The 21104-nt window shown below is 40.6% G+C and overlaps 2 protein-coding genes across 5 annotated transcripts; both read right to left on the bottom strand.

The window, feature by feature from the left end:
• Positions 1 to 1843: 1843 nt before the first annotated feature.
• On the bottom strand, positions 1844 to 13056 carry lin52 (lin-52 DREAM MuvB core complex component). 3 transcript variants are annotated; one of them, XM_023951941.1, is made up of 7 exons: positions 12955 to 12991; positions 12115 to 12168; positions 11424 to 11498; positions 11310 to 11347; positions 11146 to 11212; positions 10301 to 10384; positions 1844 to 2152 (listed from the first exon to the last, which is right to left on the bottom strand). In XM_023951941.1, exons 1-7 carry the CDS (start codon positions 12986 to 12988, stop codon positions 2097 to 2099), a joined length of 408 nt encoding a protein of 135 aa, XP_023807709.1. In that variant the 5' UTR covers positions 12989 to 12991; the 3' UTR covers positions 1844 to 2096. The 3 variants fall into 3 exon arrangements, with proteins under 3 accessions (XP_023807709.1, XP_023807710.1, XP_023807711.1); XM_023951942.1 differs by lacking the exon at positions 12955 to 12991 and adding an exon at positions 12844 to 12903; XM_023951943.1 differs by lacking the exon at positions 12115 to 12168 and having other exon boundaries at positions 12955 to 13056.
• A 565-nt stretch (positions 13057 to 13621) lies between these two features.
• pomt2 (protein O-mannosyltransferase 2) lies at positions 13622 to 20748 on the bottom strand. Of its 2 annotated transcripts, none has more exons than XM_004082335.4 (21): positions 20089 to 20748; positions 19935 to 20019; positions 19755 to 19859; positions 19539 to 19647; positions 18699 to 18807; positions 18300 to 18459; positions 18109 to 18215; positions 17961 to 18043; positions 17519 to 17628; positions 17375 to 17441; positions 16473 to 16533; positions 16312 to 16390; positions 16005 to 16156; positions 15841 to 15932; positions 15686 to 15762; positions 15536 to 15607; positions 15401 to 15460; positions 15203 to 15308; positions 14984 to 15124; positions 14259 to 14370; positions 13622 to 14073 (listed from the first exon to the last, which is right to left on the bottom strand). In XM_004082335.4, exons 1-21 carry the CDS (start codon positions 20355 to 20357, stop codon positions 13968 to 13970), a joined length of 2262 nt encoding a protein of 753 aa, XP_004082383.1. In that variant the 5' UTR covers positions 20358 to 20748; the 3' UTR covers positions 13622 to 13967. The 2 variants fall into 2 exon arrangements, with proteins under 2 accessions (XP_004082383.1, XP_020569299.1); XM_020713640.2 differs by having other exon boundaries at positions 13900 to 14092.
• Positions 20749 to 21104: the final 356 nt, after the last annotated feature.

Raw genomic sequence — 21104 nt, 5'->3', positions numbered from 1 at the left:
TGCCATAGGCACATGGCACAACAACAGAGGTGAAGTAAACTTCAAAATAAAAGTATTTCTTAATTGCAATGACACATGAGTTCACCTAATTTCAATAAAAATACCAAACTTCAATCTATAGGATTCACTTGGACTCAGAAAAGTCAAGACCACTTCATTCAGGACAAGCATAAAACCTTGAATTCATCCCCACAAAGTTCACCTAAACAATATTATATATTATATTATATTATATTATATTATTAATATAATATTATTCCTTTTATTTCCTCATTTTTTTCCTAAATTGATGTTTTCAGACTTTTTTATTTTCGTTCATTGCACCATGCCCCGCCCCCTCTCCTAACAGAACCCCCAATCAAACACGTGTTACAATAAACACATTAAAGCAGACACACAAAACCTTAAATGAGTGTAAGAATAAGCAATTTAAATGAGATCACGTCATGCTAAACGTTTAATGGTGTAAACGCCATCCAACTCCGCCCACTTTTTAGTTTTAACTTAAGTAGTCACATGGGAAACTGCCCATGGGCAGTTTGGTGACATTTAAGGTTAGCATCTAAATGATTCTTCATATGTGACAGTGGGTTTACTTATTTATCTCATTACAAGCCACACCCCACCGCCACCCCACCCCTGGGCGACTACCCACAACGTCCACGCCCGGATCTGCCACTCAATGGGGTGACAGGCGTGCACATTATCGAGCGCACCACTGAATGATCAATGTTCAGCAGTCAGCTTCAACAAGTGTCCACCTGCAGCTGGTTCCAACGGACAGGATGCATTTGGGGATCCTTAAAAAGCAAAAGGATGGCGTTTTAAAGATGTAGATTTGGTTAGAATTCATTTGGATAAAATAGAAGTCATTTCATTGATTTGTGTTTGTGTTGTTATGCGGCACGTGGCCTAAGAACTTACAAATAGGTTTTAGTTTATTGCACCTTAATGTTAACTAAATAAACTAATAACCGACTAAAATCAAAACTTGTTTTTAGTCCTTAGCCATTAAAATTGAGAGGAGTTATACGGATTAGTAATAACTTTCAGCTGAAACATTACAAAATCATGGATTATAAATTAAATCCAAACTTTTGAAGCGCTTAAAATAACAGTTTCACATCAGTTGCAAAACATGAGCTAAAACTAAAGTTCATTCAGTAGTGAACTGCGGATGATGCTTTTGGCAGTACGTGCTGAATGACACTTTATTCGCAGGATCTGTAAACAGCAAAAAGTAAGTGCGTGGTGCGTTCAGGGAATGCTTCGAATCTACACACTCGGTCATTTCCTCCCGTCTCGTAGGGGTGAGACGATGGGGTTGAAGCCACCGAGGCACCAGGGGCCTCAGTCCCTATGAATCGAAAGGACGATTAGGGGCTTATTAGCGGCCTGGGGTGCAGTGCAACTTGTTGGAAGTGAGCCGCCGGAGCCGCAGCGACATGTCCAGCCGGGAACAGTCCGCGGCGTTGTCTCGCCTAATTACCGCGGATGGACTTCTTTTTTGTTTCCCTCTCGGCATGCCTGTCTGATTCCCTCCTTGGCCGCTCCGACACCAGTGTGCTAGTTAGTAAATAAATGGTCGCCGAAATTGTGCCAACCCTCATTAACGGCGACGTCAACGAGCACTTTATTTTTACACAATGTTTTGTGTTGGGAACCCAGCTTCCAGCACTCATTAGGCGGAAAACATGGCCTGGTATCCGGGAAAGTAGTGCGTGCCGCGAGGGCCCCTTGTTGTCCAAAGCCAAGAGGTGCTGCACTTGGAGGAACGGCAGAGGAATTTTATGAATGAAGTTATTGCTATAATTAAAACAGTTACCACACAACTAAAGCAAGCACCGTTTTGTAATTTAAAACTTTATTATACAATATCATAAACTGCAAAATGCCTTCAATTTTTAAAAGATAATAATAAATAGGGACAATTAAATCACAGATAAGCAGAAAATAAAAGCTTTCAGAGGATAGGACCAGCTCCAGATGTGCATGGAGCTCTGGTTTTAGATTTTGAATGAACAGTCTGAACTTTAATGTACATTTTTTTTTTTTTTGCAATCCTCAGATCCAAATCCCTTTAGGAATAAAATATGTCACTTCTTGGGTCTTTCCAGAATATTCAGGAACTTTCCCCTGGTCATTTCTCGGGCTGGAAAACAGAAGCACATGAAATCCTATATGAAAAAAATGTAAACCATATTTATTTTTTCAAAATCAAATATTTTAGTCTCTTCAATGAGCGGTTCTGACTGCCAAGTCTCATCTGTGTCGTAACAGGATGCAATTTCTCCAAACATCTGTTCATTTTTTGAATACAAGTGAGGTAAAGTGGAGATGCACAAAGCCACAAAAGAACCTTAACGCATGAGTGCTGCTTCAGTGTAGTGTAGATCAAAGGGAAAACTGGGTTTTCATGTTTTTCTGTTCTATTTACTTAAAATATCACAAGTTAGAGTAAAATCTTAATTAATTATTCACAATAAACAAAAATTTCCATCTTAGTTGGGGCCTCTTTTTCTGGTTTTCCATAGAATAGGCTACAAAATTTAAAATTGATCACAACTAAACTTTTTCTTAAAAGCTGTGAATCTTTTTTTCAGAAAACGCACCGAAAGAAAACAGTTAATCACTCTCCGGTCGAAATATTTGTTTGTTTACCTCACACTTTGTACCAGCACAGAAATAACCTCATTAAACAAACAAAGAATAAAAACCCATTCACCTTCAAAATGGTTGTAAAAAGGGGGGAAAGTGATCAGGATCTGGACCGGTTGCTAACTCTGTTGATGTAGGAGTGGCTAATGAAAAAGAGGGGGCATCTAGTAATTTAAACGAGCCGGCCAAGGTGGAATAAAAACGGTGCATGTGATGGGAGGGGGGGGGGGGGGGGTCATGTCACCTTGAGGTGTCCATCATTAGGGTAAAGATGATGCTAACCGAAATGGGATGAATTCATTTTGCACTCTGCTGTCCCTTCAAATCCCCCCAAACAAAGTCACCCGGGCGAGTGGAGGGCTCTGCGAGTTGTAATGAAGCCATTAAAATTAGGCGAGGGAAAGCAATTACACTGGGGTGACCCTAAAAGTGTCATTGCGATGATGATACTTGCGTTTTTCCAGCATTAACACGACAGGGGGAAAAAATAAAGTCTGACAGCAAAGCACATTTAAAGCAAAGAATTTGGAAGTGTTAGTGAAGATAAAAAAAAACGCATTACAACTACCACACATCCCATTTGTCCTTTTGAATATGACACAAACCTGATAGAGATTGATAATATTTACTTGGAATTTCCTGTGAAAATGTGCAAATGCAACTGTTGTGCCACGGATTGAAAGCTACACTCAATACAGTCTAGTTAGTTTGGATGAGTTTACCATTGCTTTACACGTCCACTTTAATCTACCCCACTGTGATCGGATCTTTTGATTTCAAGCTCCAGAAATGCATAAACCACCATGCTAATCAACCGAAACAATGCAGCTCGAGGGGAACTTGGATGTCAGATTCCAGTTAGATACATCAGTGCTTCAGTTGGAGCATAAAATATAATGATATTTAAATGGATTTAAAGTACCACTATATTCATCTTTTGATCTATTTTGAAAGCCTTCCCAGTGGTCTTTTAAGTAAGATCATCCTGTTTTTTGGGGGGAAAATAAAAGACCTGTGTTATTTTCTAAGACGCAGTTTCTGCAGAGCGGCAGGAGTTAATCAGAAATCCGGGTAGGTCGGCGTGAGCCCACCCTCATTTCCCATCATTCCTGTGTTTACACTCTCCTGCTAGCTTCCAGCCCCTCACAACCCAGACTTAACGTTACCAGTGGAGCTATCCAGCTGTAGAGGTTTGAGCCAGATCCCAGCTCAAAAGAGAAAAACAAAGACGTACACGATCTACTAGTCTACCAGCGGATGCATCAGAATTGAGTGGAGCAGGGAGCTTGTGGCTTGCCGTAGTAGCTTCTACGTCACATCTACGAGCTTTATCCAGAGGCTTTTTGCGTCTTCTCTTGATTCAAGACAATTTGAATAAAGAAATACTCACAAATGCAATTTTAAGCTTAATTTTCTTTATATATGTCCTCCATCATGAGAAAAATGCCACAAGAACATGTCAAAAACACAGAAAACAGGATTTCCACCACTTAATTGAAATGGATCTAAAGCAAAGCAAATAGGTGTTGCCATCTTAACTAAACTTGCTTTACCTCAAAGCTCTAAAACAAATCACCAGCAGACTTTTGACACATAATAAATAACAAAAGGAAAAAAAAATATTGGCAGTTAAAACTTGGCGTTTTCTCTTCAATGATTACTCAGAGAAGAATGTTGACCCACAAGACTGATTAAAGGGAGGACTAGGAGGAACCATTCAAACCTCACTAAGTGAAGAACCCTCAGCCCCCAAATCCCACTTGGCTTTGGACATTAAAGCACACTGCATAGACAAATTCATTCATTTTAATTAATGAAATTTGACTAGATGTTTTACTCAACCATCTGACCATAACCCAAACTAGTAAGGTTTCATTATATTCAAAATGAGCAGAAAACCTCTTTAACACTTATTTTAGACAGTACATGTCAAATAATAATAATAATAAAAAACAATAAACATCTTGAACTTTCGCTGAGACAATAAAAGCTTAACGGTTCATCAAATACAATGCTTTGGCCTTGATCTTGTTTTGCCACAAGAATCGAGTCCATTAAATGAGTAACTGTTAATATTTGTTCATGTTTTCTCAGAAGAACATAAAAAAGAACAAGGAAAGGAACCTCAATCTGAACAAGCAATCAAAAGAACGCTGATGGAGGCACACAAAAACACACAAAAACACACACACACACAATTTGTTATACACTAAAGCAGATCAATACTGATTAGAGGGACTTAGAGATTTGTTTAGTTGATTAGAAAGGTCAATTACTAATTTTGCACTAAGTTAATCAGCACCTTTTTACGACTGCCATCCATACTAAATGACACCTTATGGATTCTGCAGGCTGTCGCCTTGCCCTGTTGATTTGTGGCCATCTAATTATCAAAGAGTTCTAACATATCTGATTTCAACAGTCGGGTCATTAAAAAAAAAAAAAAAAATCAAATGACGAAGACATCATTATTTCCCACAACTCTCCAAGGTTTTTTGGATTCATGATGTGCTTGGCAAAAAGGCAGTGATGGAGATTCTCCTCAAGTAGCTAAATGTGCCCTACAGACTATTAAAAATGTATTTTGTAATCTAAACAGGAAGCTGTCGCGGCCCAAATGATTTTGCAATTTTCTGCTCCGTGACGGTAAATCATTTTCATTTGGCGAATCCCAGGTGGATCCAATGCAAATGTGGAGGAGAGGACACCCCGCTGTGTAACATCTCACTTTCTCCTCTTTTATGGGTGTCAGTCCCACAGGCCTCAAACAGCACTCTGCTGTGTATAAACCCAGAGCAATCATCGTTTAGCACACCCCCACCCCACCCCCCTGCAACACTGGAGGCCCATTCTGACCACCCGAATTCACTTATCCGAAAAAAGTTAACTTTTTGACCCTCACTGCCCATCTCCTAAACCTGCCGTGCCATTATGGGGTGTAAGCTTTATTTAATGGATTTAACATCCGCTTTCTGCGCGCCCCTCCCTGGGGAAGAGGGAGACACACAGGAGCTGATACACACAAAACAGTCGAGCATGGAAACACTTGGAGGCGCACATATTCATCTGACGTACCCCACCCCAGTACCCCCGCCTTGCAACATACACACCTGATGCTCGTGTTTGTGTTCAAAATTCAATTACCCACTTATTGATACTTCACAGGGATATTTAAGATGCAGACACGAGCGGTGATTTCCCAGGAGAGCCACTGGTTCCTCTTTATGTCCCAACACCCCCCCCCCCCCCGCTTCCTCATCCTCCAATGCATTTTCGCCTGGCTGCCACACACACACACACACACATTCACACACCAAAACAAACACATCTGCACCTCTCAACCCCTTGGCCCAGCCTGTGCCTGTTCAAGACGTGTCCTTATTAATAGGCAATCAGTCAAAAATCATTCATTAAAAAGCCTAAAAGGTTTTACACCCAGACTATGATTAGCTGGGAAAGAAAATCCAATGAATTCTTAATGCCTTTATGGAAATGAGATGTCATTTCCGATCTGCTCAGGGAGGCAGCAGGCAGGCAGGGCTGAGGAGGTGTGTGTGCACGCCGCGCCGGCTTCTCTGTTCTGTCACACGGCTCCAGCACCCACCCAGCTGCAGACGCACTCAATCCGCTGCAGCTGCACCGTAAGGACATGCTTATGTGAAGCAAAATTCTCCTGGAACTATCTAAAGACAATCCAAAACTCGAACAGCATCTTTGAGCCCAATGAATACGCTGAAAACATCCAGTCAAACAGCAGGGTAGAGGTGGGGAGAGGAGGAGGCGCACTGCTCCTCATTCGGCGGCTGTCAGCACAGGCACTTCATAACCGCCCGCCCCACGGTCAGCCCGCCCCGATGGATTGATGAAGGCACATTAGCGCGACTGGGGCCCACTGAATGCAATCATATTCAGCAGCGGCATGCCTCTAATAGGCTGGAGATTGATCCTGAGGGGTGGGGAGGAGGTGGGGGTGAACGCAGGCCCATTAGGAGCTGTCAGGGACGGGTGCCCTTCATTCTCACCTTCACACAGGGAGATGCAACAGGGTCACCAGCGGGTCTGGGCTGCCTGGTGTTAAGGCAGACAACAGGAGATCTGAGGAGTGGAGGAGACCACAACAGGTGGTCCCAGGAGGACCAGGGGGTTGTTTCTTTTACACATCAGAAGTTTACGTGTACAATTATTTGAGCTGGACTGAACTGGCTCATTTGGCGAGAAAGCTCACCTCAGATATTAGCTCCCAAATAGTTTGAGATCAGGAAAAAAAGTATGAAAAAACAAATAAAATAAAGCTGCAACAAGATAAAAATCTACCTTATGAAGGCTTTTTTGACTCAAGAGTGACCTTTGTCTGACCTTATCTTTTTAATTACCATCACAATCTTAATAAAATTGTGTTTAGATTTTTTTTCTACCATTTGTGTGTATTTTCTTTAAAAAAAAAAGTCTGAAAATTATTTTAAATATTTAACAGTCAAGATGAATCAATCAATAAGTCCCTCATTATGTATGATATTAAAGAAAAATCTGGTAATAAAGCATATGGAGAACAAAATCTATTGCTTACTACTATAGACAGTAAATAAGATCATTTCCTTTGTTATGTATTTTTAAGCCCACAATCCATTTGTAAACTCAGGTGATTTAATTTGGATTATTGAGCAGCAGGACTTCCCTGCCTTTTCCACAACATGATCAAAGATAAAACAGGTCTTTGAGATGTTTTTTTTATCTGTTCCAATGATCCTTTGTGTCTTTTTGGCCGCTATTGTTTATTTTTAAAAACAAACTATAATTAAAAGAGAGCCTTGCCTGCAACGACAACAGAATTGACTTTGTTGGTTTGCTTCTATATTTCTAGTTGTTAGAGTCTCACTCCGATCATCCTGTGATCTATTGTCAAAGCTTTCCCAGCGGCCGCTTGATTATAATCATGACATTTTTAGCCAAAGTCATAGTTTCTAAAGCACGGTAGTCATTCATTAGAAATTCCCCTCCTAGTTGTGGGTAGGACTGTTGGTGTGGAGCAAGCCCGCCCCTACTTCCCATCACCCATCTGTTCTCCTACAGGCTAACAGCGGATACCTCAGAATGAAATGGAGCAGGGAGGTACTGGCATTTCCAGAGTAGTTTGTGCCTACAAGCTTTTTCTAGCAACATCTTTTCGTCTGCTCCTGATTCACAACTATCTGATTAAAGAAATGCTTAGAAATGCAATTTTACGATGCAATTTTCTTTATAAATGCCCTCCATCATGAGAAAATGCCACAAGAACTAATTACAGAAGTTGACGGTGTAGGTACCATAACCGTTCGGCCTGGAACTTGCGTTTGGGGTCCTTCGGGGTCCTGGGACTAATGCTGACGTCACATTATGTGATTGGCTGTACATTGGTCCAATGACGTGTCAGATAGTGATTGGTCTGGACAAATTACGATACTACCAAAGAAGAATATATAATGCGGTTCGTTGTAAACAGAGCTCCGACACAGAGAGAGATTATCTTCTAAACGTGCTTTTATTATTGTTCTGATTATTATTAAGTGCATTTGTAGCCAAACGGACAGCGGTCCTAACCCTTCTCCGGACCGCACACTATGCCAAAGCACCGTCCCTGCCTGCAAACACTAAACAAGAATCCAGTTGGTCTGATCAGAGACGTGGTTCGCTTGTGTGGAGCAGCAGGTTCATTCCAACAGCCACAGATCTTTCTACAAAGTGGGTTGTGGCAAAATCTCTCTATAAACATTGCAAAGAATAATGTCAGACACAACCTATGAGGGAAAATAATTTTAGGTTACAAAAGGGAACGTGAAATGAAAATTTGTAGAGCTTGAGCAGATCTCGACGCTACGTAGTTTGTCCAAGTGGGGTTACCGTAGTGTGACGTTACCTTCAGTCGAAAGGACCCCGAACGGTTACGGTACCTACACCGGCCATCTGCTCGTATACTAAGATGCTGCTGCATCAACACGAATTTATATGACAAGCAAGAAAAAAAAAGCACTTTGCTATTACAACAGGAATGCTCCTTTCATTATTAATGATCAACTAAAAGCTTTTTTTTAAAATATATACATTTTTACAATGCCCAAAATGGAATTTAATGTTGAGTGGTACATCAAACATTTTAGACTGTCCATCCTTTTAATGCATTTTTGCTACAGATTCACTAACATCGTAAATGAATACAACATATTAGGTTAAAAACTGTAAAATGGTGTTGTTCTTCCTTAAGTCTGCAGGTGTGCACATGCTACAGCCGCTAACTTGTTCCCAGCTGCCTCAGTAGCTGATGCTCAGCGCTGCGTTCCCACGGGAACACTCCGCTTTCAATTACCTCCAATATCAGCACTTATCAGAGTCCTCAGCGCTCCCTGGAGACTTGGGGCTTGATGCCCACACTGCAGCCCACGAATGAGGCATTCATCATGGGCAGAGCAGCAGCTGGGGCCTGAGGAGGAGGCACGCGTCGGGCCCCAATGGGACTGACTGGGCGTTTGCCATTTCACCATATTTTGAGGCGTGCTGGTGGCGGAAGGCGCGTGCTGCGTCTCACGTCACATCAATAACGGTGCACATGTACTAACTCGAGTGTTGTAAAACGGCGGTGGTCTGCTCGGGTTTCATTTCCTCATCTCGCGGTGGTGCTGGGCGAGTTTTCCACTGCTTGATTGCTGCTGTGCTCATTAACCGGCCCCCTGTTTTAATGGTCCAAATGCTGAGGGGGGGGAGGGGCTGTAAATCCTGTTCTCTGCCCTGTCTCCGGGGCGGCCTCTGCAGAGCGTGTTTACGGGCACTGAAGAGTGCACAAACATGATGAAAAAGTGGCTGAGATTTACAGGGCCTCCCCTGACAGCCGGGAAAAGGAGAAAATTAAACCAGAGAGCATTAAACAGGCACCGATTACAGGGGGCTCTGACACCAATAATAACCATCATTGTGTCCTGTCATTCTGAGGTACATGACGTGAGTGCAAAACCTGCAGCCCTGCACCCCCCACATCCACCATCTCTACACCCAGCAAGAGCAGCATGAGAGTCAAACGGGAAATGTGAAATGTTTGTTCTGATAAATCCATTTTTAGGCAAAATTATGACTTTCAGAGTACGTCAACTGAGGTTAGCTTTAGGTACATTTAACAACTTAGTTCACTTATGTGGTCCAAACACACCCACCATCAACATAAGGAAGACACATCAGCTCTGCAAAAACTCACTGGAGCAGACATGAACGCATTTTGCTTTCAGCATCATATGAGCACTTAGCTCCTTAATCCACACTCTACAAGGATTAGGACAATGGAGGCGGTGGGGAATGGATTAAATAAATAGATTTTGCATTAAACTAAATGTTTGTGCATTTGTTGCATGAGCTTCTGCTTCATGTTTTTCATTCGAACAAGACTGACCCGAATCCGTTATTTGAAAACCATGAAGTCAATTTACTCCTGTTGTGTAAATCAAATGTGATCTAAAAAGAAAGAAAATTAAAAAAAAAGCTAAATTATCATTTTGAAATCCAAGTGAGGTCAACCTGTTTGGAATTTGAATGTGGAAGCAGCCAAAGACTTCAGCGGCAGAGAATTGCGTGGAAATGCTTTTAGCCCCCCCTAGTGGTGAAGTGTCTTTGTTATACTTACACTCCTCTAAACCCAGCTGGTAAGCCAGATTCTGAAGTCCTTTGACTTTTTCCATCAGATTGGCTGTAGTCAGACTTCCCAGCTCTGCAGAGGTATAACATCACACTAAATAAAAGCATTTAGAGATACTTAATTAGCTAAAGAAACATGAATTATTATTTAAAGTCCCACTCGGATTTGATCTTTTGATCTGTTGTAACCCTTGTGCTATCCTAGGCACTTTAACGTTGGGAGTTGGGTCATGTAGACCCACTAGACAGTGCGCTGAACTTTTTTTCTTCAATGATTTATGATCTTCACTGGTGTCCATGGATTACATGAAATCTTTCCACCTTTATCCACCTTTGTCATGGTCGGAAGAACACGTCAATGTAAGGGTGGGGTCATCTAAGATAGCACAAGGGTTAAAAGGCGTTCCCAGAGGTCTTTTAATGAATGATTATGCCGTTTTTTGCCGAGATAGAAAAAAAACACTGTGTGATTTTTAAGGACAGTTAGAGCAGAGCTGCAGTAGATCATCAGTTTATACACTCTACTGCTAGCTTACAGCCACTCACACCCCCAACCTAACCTTAGAAACGAAAATGGCGAGCAATATTGATTAAGAAATAAGAAATTTCAAACAGCATTTTTTCATCTGCTCCTGATTCACAACGATTTGAATAAATAAGAACTCAGAAATGCAATTTCAAGCTTAATTTTCTTTATACGTGTCCTCCATTATCAGATGTCAAGATATCAAATGCCACAAGAACATGTTCAAAACACGGTTTTTCTTATCAGAGTGGGTTTTTAATGTTTTCCCTAAGGTTTATACAGGATAAATGTCAGCTGTCTGAACCAACCTTTCAACATTTCAATGTCCTCACTCTCCAACTCAGCCATCCACTTTGGAGGAGAGGTGGTGATAGGCTGCAATAAAAAGAGAAAAACAACAACATACAAAGTCTCAACTCCAATCAGTCTATGCAGAGTCAATCCTGCATCTTTAGATCAGAGCTAAACTCACATTTTTGCAAGTTGCCGCAAACTCTGCAACTCCAGGCACTGTGTGAGAATTCACATAAAGAATCAATTACAAAGTAATTTTTTATCAGCTGGGCGTGGGAGGATAGAAACTTACACTGCTCTGGCCACAGGTCAGGTGATGCTCTGTCCAGCTTCTCAAAACTCAGCAACGAAATCTCAAAATCCTCCCCTGCAGAAGCACACAGTGGTTCACTTTGACATGTTCTTTAGTTTTTTAAGTTCTATGCTTTTGGAAATCAGTGGTCAACTATAAAATTCAGCCAAATGTTAATTTAAAAAAAATTAAAAAGTAACTTTTTATAAACAGGTCAAAAATTGAAACCTAAAAACAACTTTTGTTTCATGTTTTATCTAGACAGAAAGAGAGGAAAAAATCTAATATTTATCTGGTCTTAAAATTAGGCAGTTTCGAATGAGAATAAATGGTTTTATTCATTTAAGATTCGTACAAACACTGATCAATTAAAATGTTCAAAGAGGTCATAGTCATGTGGTGATCTGATCATCTACTAATAACTCTTACACTGCTGTAAAAATATGTTTGGCCATTTAAACAGAAATGCCTCGTTGATGTGAGAGATCAGAGGAGAATGGCCAGACCGGTTCCAGCTAATAGAAAGGAAACAGGAACTCAAAGAACCACTGGTTTCAACCAAGGTCTGCAGAAGAGCATCTCTGAACAACCCTTGAGGCAGATAGGCTACAGCAGCAGAAGACCACACCTAATGCTGCCATTACTGTCAGCTAAGATCAGGAAACTGAAGCTTTAATTCACACAGGCTCACCAAAACTGGACAATAGAAGATTAGAAAAACATCTGGTCTGAAGAGTCTCCATTCCTGCTGGGACATTCAGATGGTAGCATCAACAACATAAAACCATAGATCCATCCTGCCTTGTATCAACAGTTGAGGCTGCTGGTGGTGGTGGTGTGATGGTATGGGGGATCTTTTCTTGGCACACTTGTTAGAGACACTTTTCTTTCTTATTTGTCTGTATATGTATAAAGGGTTTTCTTTCTTATCAACAATTACTTTTGCTATCAAATCTGAACACTGGTCCTTCACCAATATAGAGAATTGTATCCAAAATTTCAATAACTCTTGACAGAGTGTGAATTACTAACTAATAACATTATTGGTTCTGCAGACTGTTAAACTTTTTAGAATTTGCTTTCAACATTTTTAACACATTAAAAGATACTCATTACGGACATAATACTTAATAGCAGACTGATTCCATTTTCAATCAAAGGAGTCGAACAGTCACACAAAATCTAACAAGCAACCAAAACAGCTACTACTAATTTAAAGTAGAGAAAAATAACTAAGTGCTAAATGTAGCACTGATGCTAATTCGAGCCAAACGGCCAAACGAAGCAACAAGAAGAACAATCTGGACTGCTGCTGTCATCATCAACGGCGGACAATGTCAGTCCCAGAATCAGGAAAAACAAAGGAAGAAAAACAAACCGATTAAACAAGAATTTAGTCCTACGACAAATTTTACGTTACCTCTGGGTGTTCACATTACACTGCGTTATAACTGTTAACGACTTAAATGTCTCGAAACTGTCACATTTGCGATGTATTCAAAGCGTATCGGAGAGAAGAATTAAAATTTACCTCCATTTGGAGACGCCATCTTCAAAATAATCATGTGACATGCAACAACCAATCGCAGCGGCCGCGCTCTGTTTTGAGGTGTGGCGATGTTTTTCAAAATTACGCCGCTAGAGGGCGGCAATGGTGCTCGCGCTGTTTACAAGAGGCACAGAAGATTACTGTTCGTTTTATTCAAAGATTTATATCGTCTTAGAAATTGTAGTACGAACATTACTGTCATAACTTAATGAAAAGACCCTTATTTAAGCCCACCATAGTCTCAATGAAATGTTACAATGCTGGTACATTTTATGGTTTTACCTTAGGGGACATTTAAATCACCTTTTATTCCCTCTAGTTTTTATTTCTGGAAAGAAAAACCATAACTCAATTATTAAACAAGACTTTCACATCCCAGATTTGGAATGTTTTGCATTTAGTTTATATTTTTATAACAACAATTTCTTGCATTTAGTTTACTAGGCCCATGTTTCACAGATTTTACAAGTTTGAACTTAAGTATACATAAAAAAACGGTACAATTTATTATATATATATATATATATATATATATATATATATATATATATATATATATATATATATATATTGAGTTTTCCAATTTTTTGACTTTGCGGCACATCTCGTTTTGTGTTTGTAAATTTTGCAAATATAACAGGACATGAAATACAAGAATAAAACAATTTATTGATCAACATAATAAAAACACAAAATCAAAAGTATAATACTAAAGCTCAGGACAATCTCAACTAAAAATACATGTAAAATGTTCTGGCTTTAAAAAAAACAACAACTACTGTCTCTTTCAAATGGAATTTAGTTTGTCACTAAAGGCAACTTGGTGACAACTCCAGTGCATCTTAAAAGATTCTACAATCTGCTTTCCAAACTGACTGAATTCACATTTTTTCTTACAGAAAGACAAATGAAATGTTTAGACTCAAACTGATGTTTTGAAATTCCCTCGGCTCAAAATGCTCCGTGTCTGTGACATCTTAATCAAACAAGGATAACTAGAAGTCCCAGGAGTCTATCCACTTCAGGCCTGCCATGGCACTGCCCGGCTCATGGGCAAGAGGACCCATCATGCCATAGGACAGAGGATGAAAAAGGTAGAAACTGGAAGGAAGACAAAGATCTACTCAAAATCAACAAATTCTTTATTGCCTTTACATTCCCACCAACTAGATGTAAATATGAGGTCTGCCTTACAGTATTTAGCACTTTGCAATGCAAAAAGTTACGAGAAGAGTTACTTTCACCTGATATAAACTGCAAAGTTAGGGCTCTCTTATGAGTCTCACCTGTAAAGGATGCTGAGCTGAAGTAGCAGCCATCCACCAACTTTCAGCCGGTCAGAATAAACAGAGTGGAGCAGCAGGTCAGAGCTTTTAAGAAGGATGTCCAGTGTAACTCCTGTTGAAACAAGGCGACAACCCTCAAAAGACGGCACCAACCTGACAGCACATGCTCTTCTGAGGCAAAACACTGATGTTTTGTTTTTGTTATTTTCAACAAAAAGACTGATCCCACCTTTTCCTGTAACACAATCATTAGTCTCTAATTGTTGCATTTTAACGACATGGAGACTCCCACCGGGAGGTCACGCTGGGACAGTGACTGGGTCAGTCTGTGGCATGGCAAATATTTCCTAAAATCAGCATCATGTCAGGTTTCCACTTTGTTTTTTTATTTGTATTTTATAATTTAAGTTTAATTTATGTGTCATTTAATGTTTGATTATGTTGGGTGCGGGAGGACATTCTGTGCATTTTATAATTTTGTTTTTTAAAAAGTTTGAAGCTTGTAAAGCACTTTGCGTTACTGTTCTATGAAAAGTTCTTTATAAATAAAGTTCTATTCAATTCATTAAAAAAAAGGATTTGAACAGGCGTGGAAAGTTGCCAGCAAAACATCTGCAGTCTTCAGAGGATAAATTCCTTTTTAAAGCAAAATATGGTGGCCTTAAACCTTAAACGTCTGGCTGTGTGCTTCATTTATTCAGAGTTGGAAAAAGCTTTTGCTTTACCCGTCAGCATGCTGCTGAAGAGCATGGCGGGGAAGTAGTGGTGATAGTACAGGACGCGGCCCATGGCGTAGAAGGGGAGGTAGTGCAGCAGCCAGCCGAGCAGCAGCAGGCCTCCTCCTCTCTTCAGGAGCCGTGAATGCTCTGAAACAGAAGATTTCATCATCGTTTTCTTTCATCCGCGCATCTCGGCTGCAGCCACGACCAAATCAACCTCCTCACCTAGTCGGCTTTGGTTCAAGGGCAAACCTCTCTTTATGGCAATGGACGCCACTGCCACCATGATGACGTACAGCCCTAAAGAGGCCAGATTTATCCACCAGACCACCTACAGGAGACATTTTAACAGTGAATTCTTTTGTTTCGAAACACCTAAGAAAATAAGATGACATGACCATGAGGTCAGCCTAGAGGACTCACTGGGTTTCCCAGCAGGTAAACGCGATACTCCGTCTCATTTACGCCTGAAAATCTCAGGCCCTTCATTAAAACAATAACACTAAGACTTAGGAGCAGGTAAATAATGCAAATGAATAGGCTGATCAGCTGATGTACCTGGTAGTTGATAGGCCAGTGCCAAGGTTTGGAGTTCATCTCATTGTCTTTGGCTTTCAAGCCACTGTTTCCCTAAAATAACAGGTTTCATCATTTGCACACGGCATTAAAACAGTTTTTTTTCCTATTCAATCACTTTATGTCACTCACCTTTATCATAACTATGTGGGACTCCAACAAGATTTCCAGAAAGTTGGGCTTCAGCACGGACAAACTAATGTTGGGCACTGCCGAACAATCGAAGGGTAAAACATTTCAAAGTGCTTGCCAATTTAAAATAAAAAATAAAATAAAAAAAATCCTACATTCTGGATGAAAATGATCCTCAATGTTCCACTGTGAGCTTGGAGACTCCTTCAAGTAAGGACTGCAGGTGACCTCGACCTGTTCCCACCCCCTAAGGAGAAACCCAACATGAGTCGCTTGTTCTGCAGGTATTGAGAGAAAGACGAACCTTAACGGGTTGTACCATTTTGGAAGAGTCTTTCCAGAGGAGTAGAGGACACAGCCGGTAGCTTTGTGCAGAAAGCGAACTTTGCTCCGCAGTACCTTCACCAGGTCGCCCCTCTGGCCTCCACAAACCTCCACTCGCCACAGATCATTGGAGTCTCCGGTTCCATTCTAACAGCAGGCCAAATGAATGTTAAGTTTAGAGATTTTTTCATACGTTAACAAGTCATATAAATAAATAGCAGATATAAAAAGCTTCTGTTGTTATTGGTCGTTATCTTCTTTAAACCAATGAAAGTTGAGGTCATGTGACCACTGGTACTCACAATGCCGTAGCCGGTCACCTGAAAATGCTTTTTGGTGAGAGGAGCTTCCTGACGGTGGGCGTGGAGGTTCCGAGTTGTTCTGAAGGAATAAAGTTATACAAGATTCAATGACTGGTTTCATTTTTGTGAAACTGAACGGCAAATGGGAACTTGACATTTACTCTTTGTGCTCCAGTCGAATGATGTCTCCATGACGAACCAGAACCGGAGTCCTGGACTCAGCTTGTTGAAGACAAACAGATCAGTTAGATCAGAGGTCCCCAGCCTCTTTCAGGACTTTTTAACCCCACACAATTTGTTCACAGGCCGCCCTGTTCAATTAAAAAAAAAACTATTTTTTTAGCCTCCAGTTTTCCTTAACTTTTGAGGACAAAGTTTGTCTTCATGCCCTCTAAAATATCTGCAGCTGGTTTAAACTATATTAGTACACTAGATTTGGTGTAGGAACCATTAAGGTGTGATGTAGATTTTCCCTTCAAAACCATTACTGTCAAAGTGGAAGCTTAAAAAAACAAATTCATAATCCAAATTTAGCGGCCGGCTAAAGAGAGTAGCTGATGTATTTTTAAGATGTGACCGAGCGACTTGACTTGCGGCAAGTAAAGTTAAAACGCCATTAGCTGTCAATCATCTAGGTGAGTGAAATTTGCTCTCCACATCTGACCCATCCCCTGAGGGAGCAGTGGGCTGCAGACACAGCCGCGCTTTGGAATCGTTTGGTGTCTGGCAGGGAGGCAAAGGGTCTCAATTTTAGAGTCTTTGGTTTGACTCAGCAATGGATTTGAACTCACGACACCCAACCACGAGGAGCAGCCGTTCTACACCGACTTACTCCCCGGGTGAAAATAACACTTCCTTCAGAATCAGACAGTTAATAAAACGGAAAAAATATAGGTGATGTTTTTTTTCACTGCAGCCTGGTACTAACTGTCACATGGACCAGTACAAGTCAGCGGCCTCCAGGGTTGGGAACCATTGAGTTCGATTATTATGTAGACTTTTTACATTGACCAGATTGTTTTTAACTGTATAATTAACTCAAGAAAGGGAAATGTTTTCTTACAATCGTTCTCCTCCGGTTTTCGAACCAGCCACAGGTTGTTGTAGTCTTTATGGAGATAGGCTGTAACCTGATAGATCAATGACATTTAGACCGACGTGCGTGACATTTGAACATGTCCGAAGGATGCAACACATTAGGATGAACCTGCTGTTGCTTTGCTCCAACCCCCTCTGGGTAGAGGTGCCAGTGGGAGTGAAGGTAACCGCCAGCAATACGGAGGTTTTTTGCTGTGATGGTTGAGCCGTACGCCAGGTCTGCATTGAAAAAACAAGTTGATTTTATCATTAAAACAACAGCTCAAATGCCAATTTAAATATTTTACCTTATTTTACAGCAACTAAAAGGTAATTTGCTGTTTTATGTATGTATCAAACCCAAATGGAGATGAAACTAATTAATTTTCAGAGATGGAAGAGATAGATAACCAGTCAGCGGTTGACATCAAGTCTTTGAAGGGGACATCGGAATGAAGTGAGATTTTACCTCGTATGTTGCCTTTTAGGGTAACATTTTTTCCCAGAATTCCCCTGTTTTTTTTAATGTTTTTAATTGTGCATGGTTAAAAAAAAAAACATTCAGGACTCACACTCTGGCATGGATACATTGTGCAGGTTGTTTCCAATTAGGCGGGACTGGAAAGCAGAGCTGAAGAAACCGTCACCGGGCCCACTGGGAAAATACAGGACCAGTTAAGTGGTGCAGTTGATGCCACCACACAAACTCCAACCATTCACCTTTTGTTCAACACAACAAAGTGGACTGCAAATATTGTAACGTAGAGGAAGAGCGGAAGGAGGATGAGCCCAGCCACTCGAGCAAGCAAGTGCTTTAAAACGTCCACCTAAAACAAAAAAACAAAAAAAGGTGATAGAATCTCTGGTTGATAACAAACTAACTCTGTGCATGACCTTTCAGCAACTTTTACCAGAGACAGATTCAGGTCTCCCAAAAGAACCCAAAGGTCCGAAATTGTGTTCAGGCCAACTAAAACGATTATAAACAGGCCAACAAACTTCACCCCAACAGCCCCAGAGAGGTTTGCGCCACACAGTACCAGCCACATCCACCAGGGGGCAGTGAAAGGCCTGAGGGAGGAGGGCATAATGAGATTTTTACTGATGCTATTCAGTTGGAAGTTTGGCAGTTTTGACAACACAATGGAAGAAATTATCCTTAAAAAGTAAATACTTCATTTAGTCTCGTCTATCAACATGACAAGTAAGCTAAGATTAATGACTAAATAAACACATAATAAATGATAAAGTATAGAAAAGAGTAATGAAGTATGAGAATAAAACCCACACTTTTTTTTGTTTTCTTTTACCTGTATCTCTGCTGGTTGAACTTGATCATACTCAGTACTGCCGCCATAATGAAGAACATCAGTATTGGGTCTAACAGGATGTACTGTGAGATAGTGATGCAGCCTGTGTCTATAAGCAAAGTGGAGAAGATTTTTTTAAAGGTAATTCTATATTTAAAGACCCACCCAAAAAGAAAAGTGTTTTTGATGCTTTTAACATGTTCTTGTTGCATTTTTTCAGACAATTAAGAAAATTAGGCTCAAGATTGTTTTTCTAAGTATTGATTTATATATATCAACGAGAATCAGGAGCAGATGAAAAAATGCAGTAGTAAAAAAAAAGAAAAGCGTATTTGTTACTCTGATGCATCCACTTGGAGACAAACCGATCTACTGTATGCAAATTTTTGATTTTCTCATCCGAGCTAACTCAAAACCATATGGCTGGATGGCTCTGATATTGCTGGATATTGAGGTGCTGTGAACTACCAGGAGAGCATGTAAACAGAGAGCTCTCGGTATCTAGGAGGGGCTGTTCCGAGGCAGTGGTCCCACCCACATCTCTGAGGCACTTAAAGTACTTCTGCTGTGCAGAAAACTCCTAGAAAACGACGAGGTTTCTTGATTTTCGCAAAAAATGACAATCATAATAAAAGACAACTGGAAACACTTTGATCGGAGTGGGTCTTTATGGAAAAAAAGAGCCAAGGACCAAGAGGACGCAGAAGTTAAATCAAAGCAAATATAAAATGGCATTGTGAAGATTAAAAAAAAAAAAAAAAAGACATCGAATGTTGAACTTTAAATATCATTGGAATGTTTTTCTATGCTATTGAACAACTCAACGTGTTGATTACTAACCAAATATGAGCAGGCTGGCTGCTATGAGAGCAGCACTTTGAGCCTGAGACAGCTCCAGCACGATGAGGTAGGCAAAGATAGGAAGGCAGGAGCCCAGTGCAGCACAAAACTGTGCAAAAAACAACAACAACAACAAGAAGAAGAAAACATTAATAAATCCACCTCAATAGATTTAACTTTCCAGTTTTGGTTTGGTGCATTCAAAAAGCAGCATACTCCTCTCATCCCGAGATAGTTGTGTTCTTCATATTTGTCTCCAGGTTTGATAAAGGGAAAAGTACCATCATAACCAGTCATAAAACCAGCAAAACCAATCAGCATCTGCAAACAGACATATCCAAATATATCAGTGCTTTTGGGCGACAATCTGTCAGCTATACAAGCCATCTTTCTCACTTTCCCGAGAGGCGGATGGACGTCGAAGAAGAAGGTTCTGTTGATGTAGTAGCTCCCCATTTTTCCAAAGTGCGTTTCATCCCAGCTGCAACAAGAATGGACAGACTTAACAGAAAAGAACGGCCACATGGATAAGATAGACCAAGTTACTCACCACACGTGAGGGGGCTCTGCTAACTTGTAGAAGCGTGTAGAGAAAGACAACACCACAACAAGAATAAGGAGTGTTTTGTTTCTTGGCTCGTGGCCTGGAGGGGATGGAAGCTGTGTGCCATCTTTTGACATTTCTGCAGGTTGGACATTTTTGTGCTTTGACACAAGGCTGAAGGATGATTGTTGTGCTTTGGAGGCACAGATTTTCCTGTTTCGTAGAGTTGAAAAGTCCTTTGTTTTGTTTTGGGATGGGCAGTCTGCTTTGTCCATTTGAATAGGAAATGTATACAAAAAAAAAAAGTCCAATATCTTAAAACGTTAGTTCAAAAATGTAAAAGCTGGATATTAATTAAAACATTATTGCAGCAGCGACCTATAACTTAAGGCTGCACTATCAAAATGGTTTTTTAGTTTAAGCGAATTAAACTAATATGTCCTCGGTAAACTGAGATTAACATGATAGTGACATAACTCTCCCACTGACTTAGCTTTACAGAGTTACCGATCAATTTAGCTACAAAGCTACATGTATTCAAACAATTCCGCTCCATTATCTTGTGGGAAGTTTCCACAGAATGCCAGATATACTGTCGTCTTTTAGCACGACATACCCTCGTCTTTCGGAAATTCTACATCCACATCCCACCACGCAGTGGAAAGACACGTAAAAAGACCCACTGCTGTCTGGGAGATGTATTCTAGTGGAATTGTGTCCGTTCGTTTACAACGCCCGCTCGTGCCGGTTGAATTTGTGGCTTTGCGGATAATTTAGTTCTATTTACGCGGTAAGCACACCGACATTTAAAAAAGGCTTTTCAACGAGATATGACACGATTACATCTAGCAGGGAAAAAACAGTTGTTATAGAAATAGTCAAAATGTCACTCACTATACGACCCCGCCCTTTGAAGCAAGGTGTCATGAGTCTGGCCAAAAAATAAACGCCAGTGCTAAATGACACACATTTTCCCACAATCCCCAGCAAATTACTCTGAGCTAGCATGTTTACGAAAAATG

This window comes from Oryzias latipes, chromosome 22, assembly GCF_002234675.1.
Source record: "Oryzias latipes chromosome 22, ASM223467v1".
NCBI classification, from domain to species: Eukaryota; Metazoa; Chordata; class Actinopteri; order Beloniformes; family Adrianichthyidae; genus Oryzias; species Oryzias latipes.
The sequence above is the reverse complement of the archived record's forward strand: the minus strand, read 5'-3'. Positions and strand labels throughout refer to the sequence as shown.

What these genes read in the sequence shown, in the direction of transcription:
- lin52 (XM_023951941.1), bottom strand. Translation starts at nt 12,988, where the DNA reads ATGATTATTTTGAAGATGGCGTCTCCAAATGGAG. An exon ending in TTGCGGCAACTTGCAAAAAT is followed by an intron (nt 11,213 to 11,309) that starts GTGAGTTTAGCT and finishes TTTTTATTGCAG; the next exon opens with CCTATCACCACCTCTCCTCC. An exon ending in CCAGCTGGGTTTAGAGGAGT is followed by an intron (nt 2,153 to 10,300) that starts GTAAGTATAACA and finishes TCTGTTTTCCAG; the next exon opens with CCCGAGAAATGACCAGGGGA.
- pomt2 (XM_004082335.4), bottom strand. Translation starts at nt 20,357, where the DNA reads ATGGACAAAGCAGACTGCCCATCCCAAAACAAAACAAAGGACTTTTCA. An exon ending in TTTGTTGTGTTGAACAAAAG is followed by an intron (nt 18,044 to 18,108) that starts GTGAATGGTTGG and finishes GTATTTTCCCAG; the next exon opens with TGGGCCCGGTGACGGTTTCT. An exon ending in ACTGGCCTATCAACTACCAG is followed by an intron (nt 15,461 to 15,535) that starts GTACATCAGCTG and finishes GTTTTAATGAAG; the next exon opens with GGCCTGAGATTTTCAGGCGT.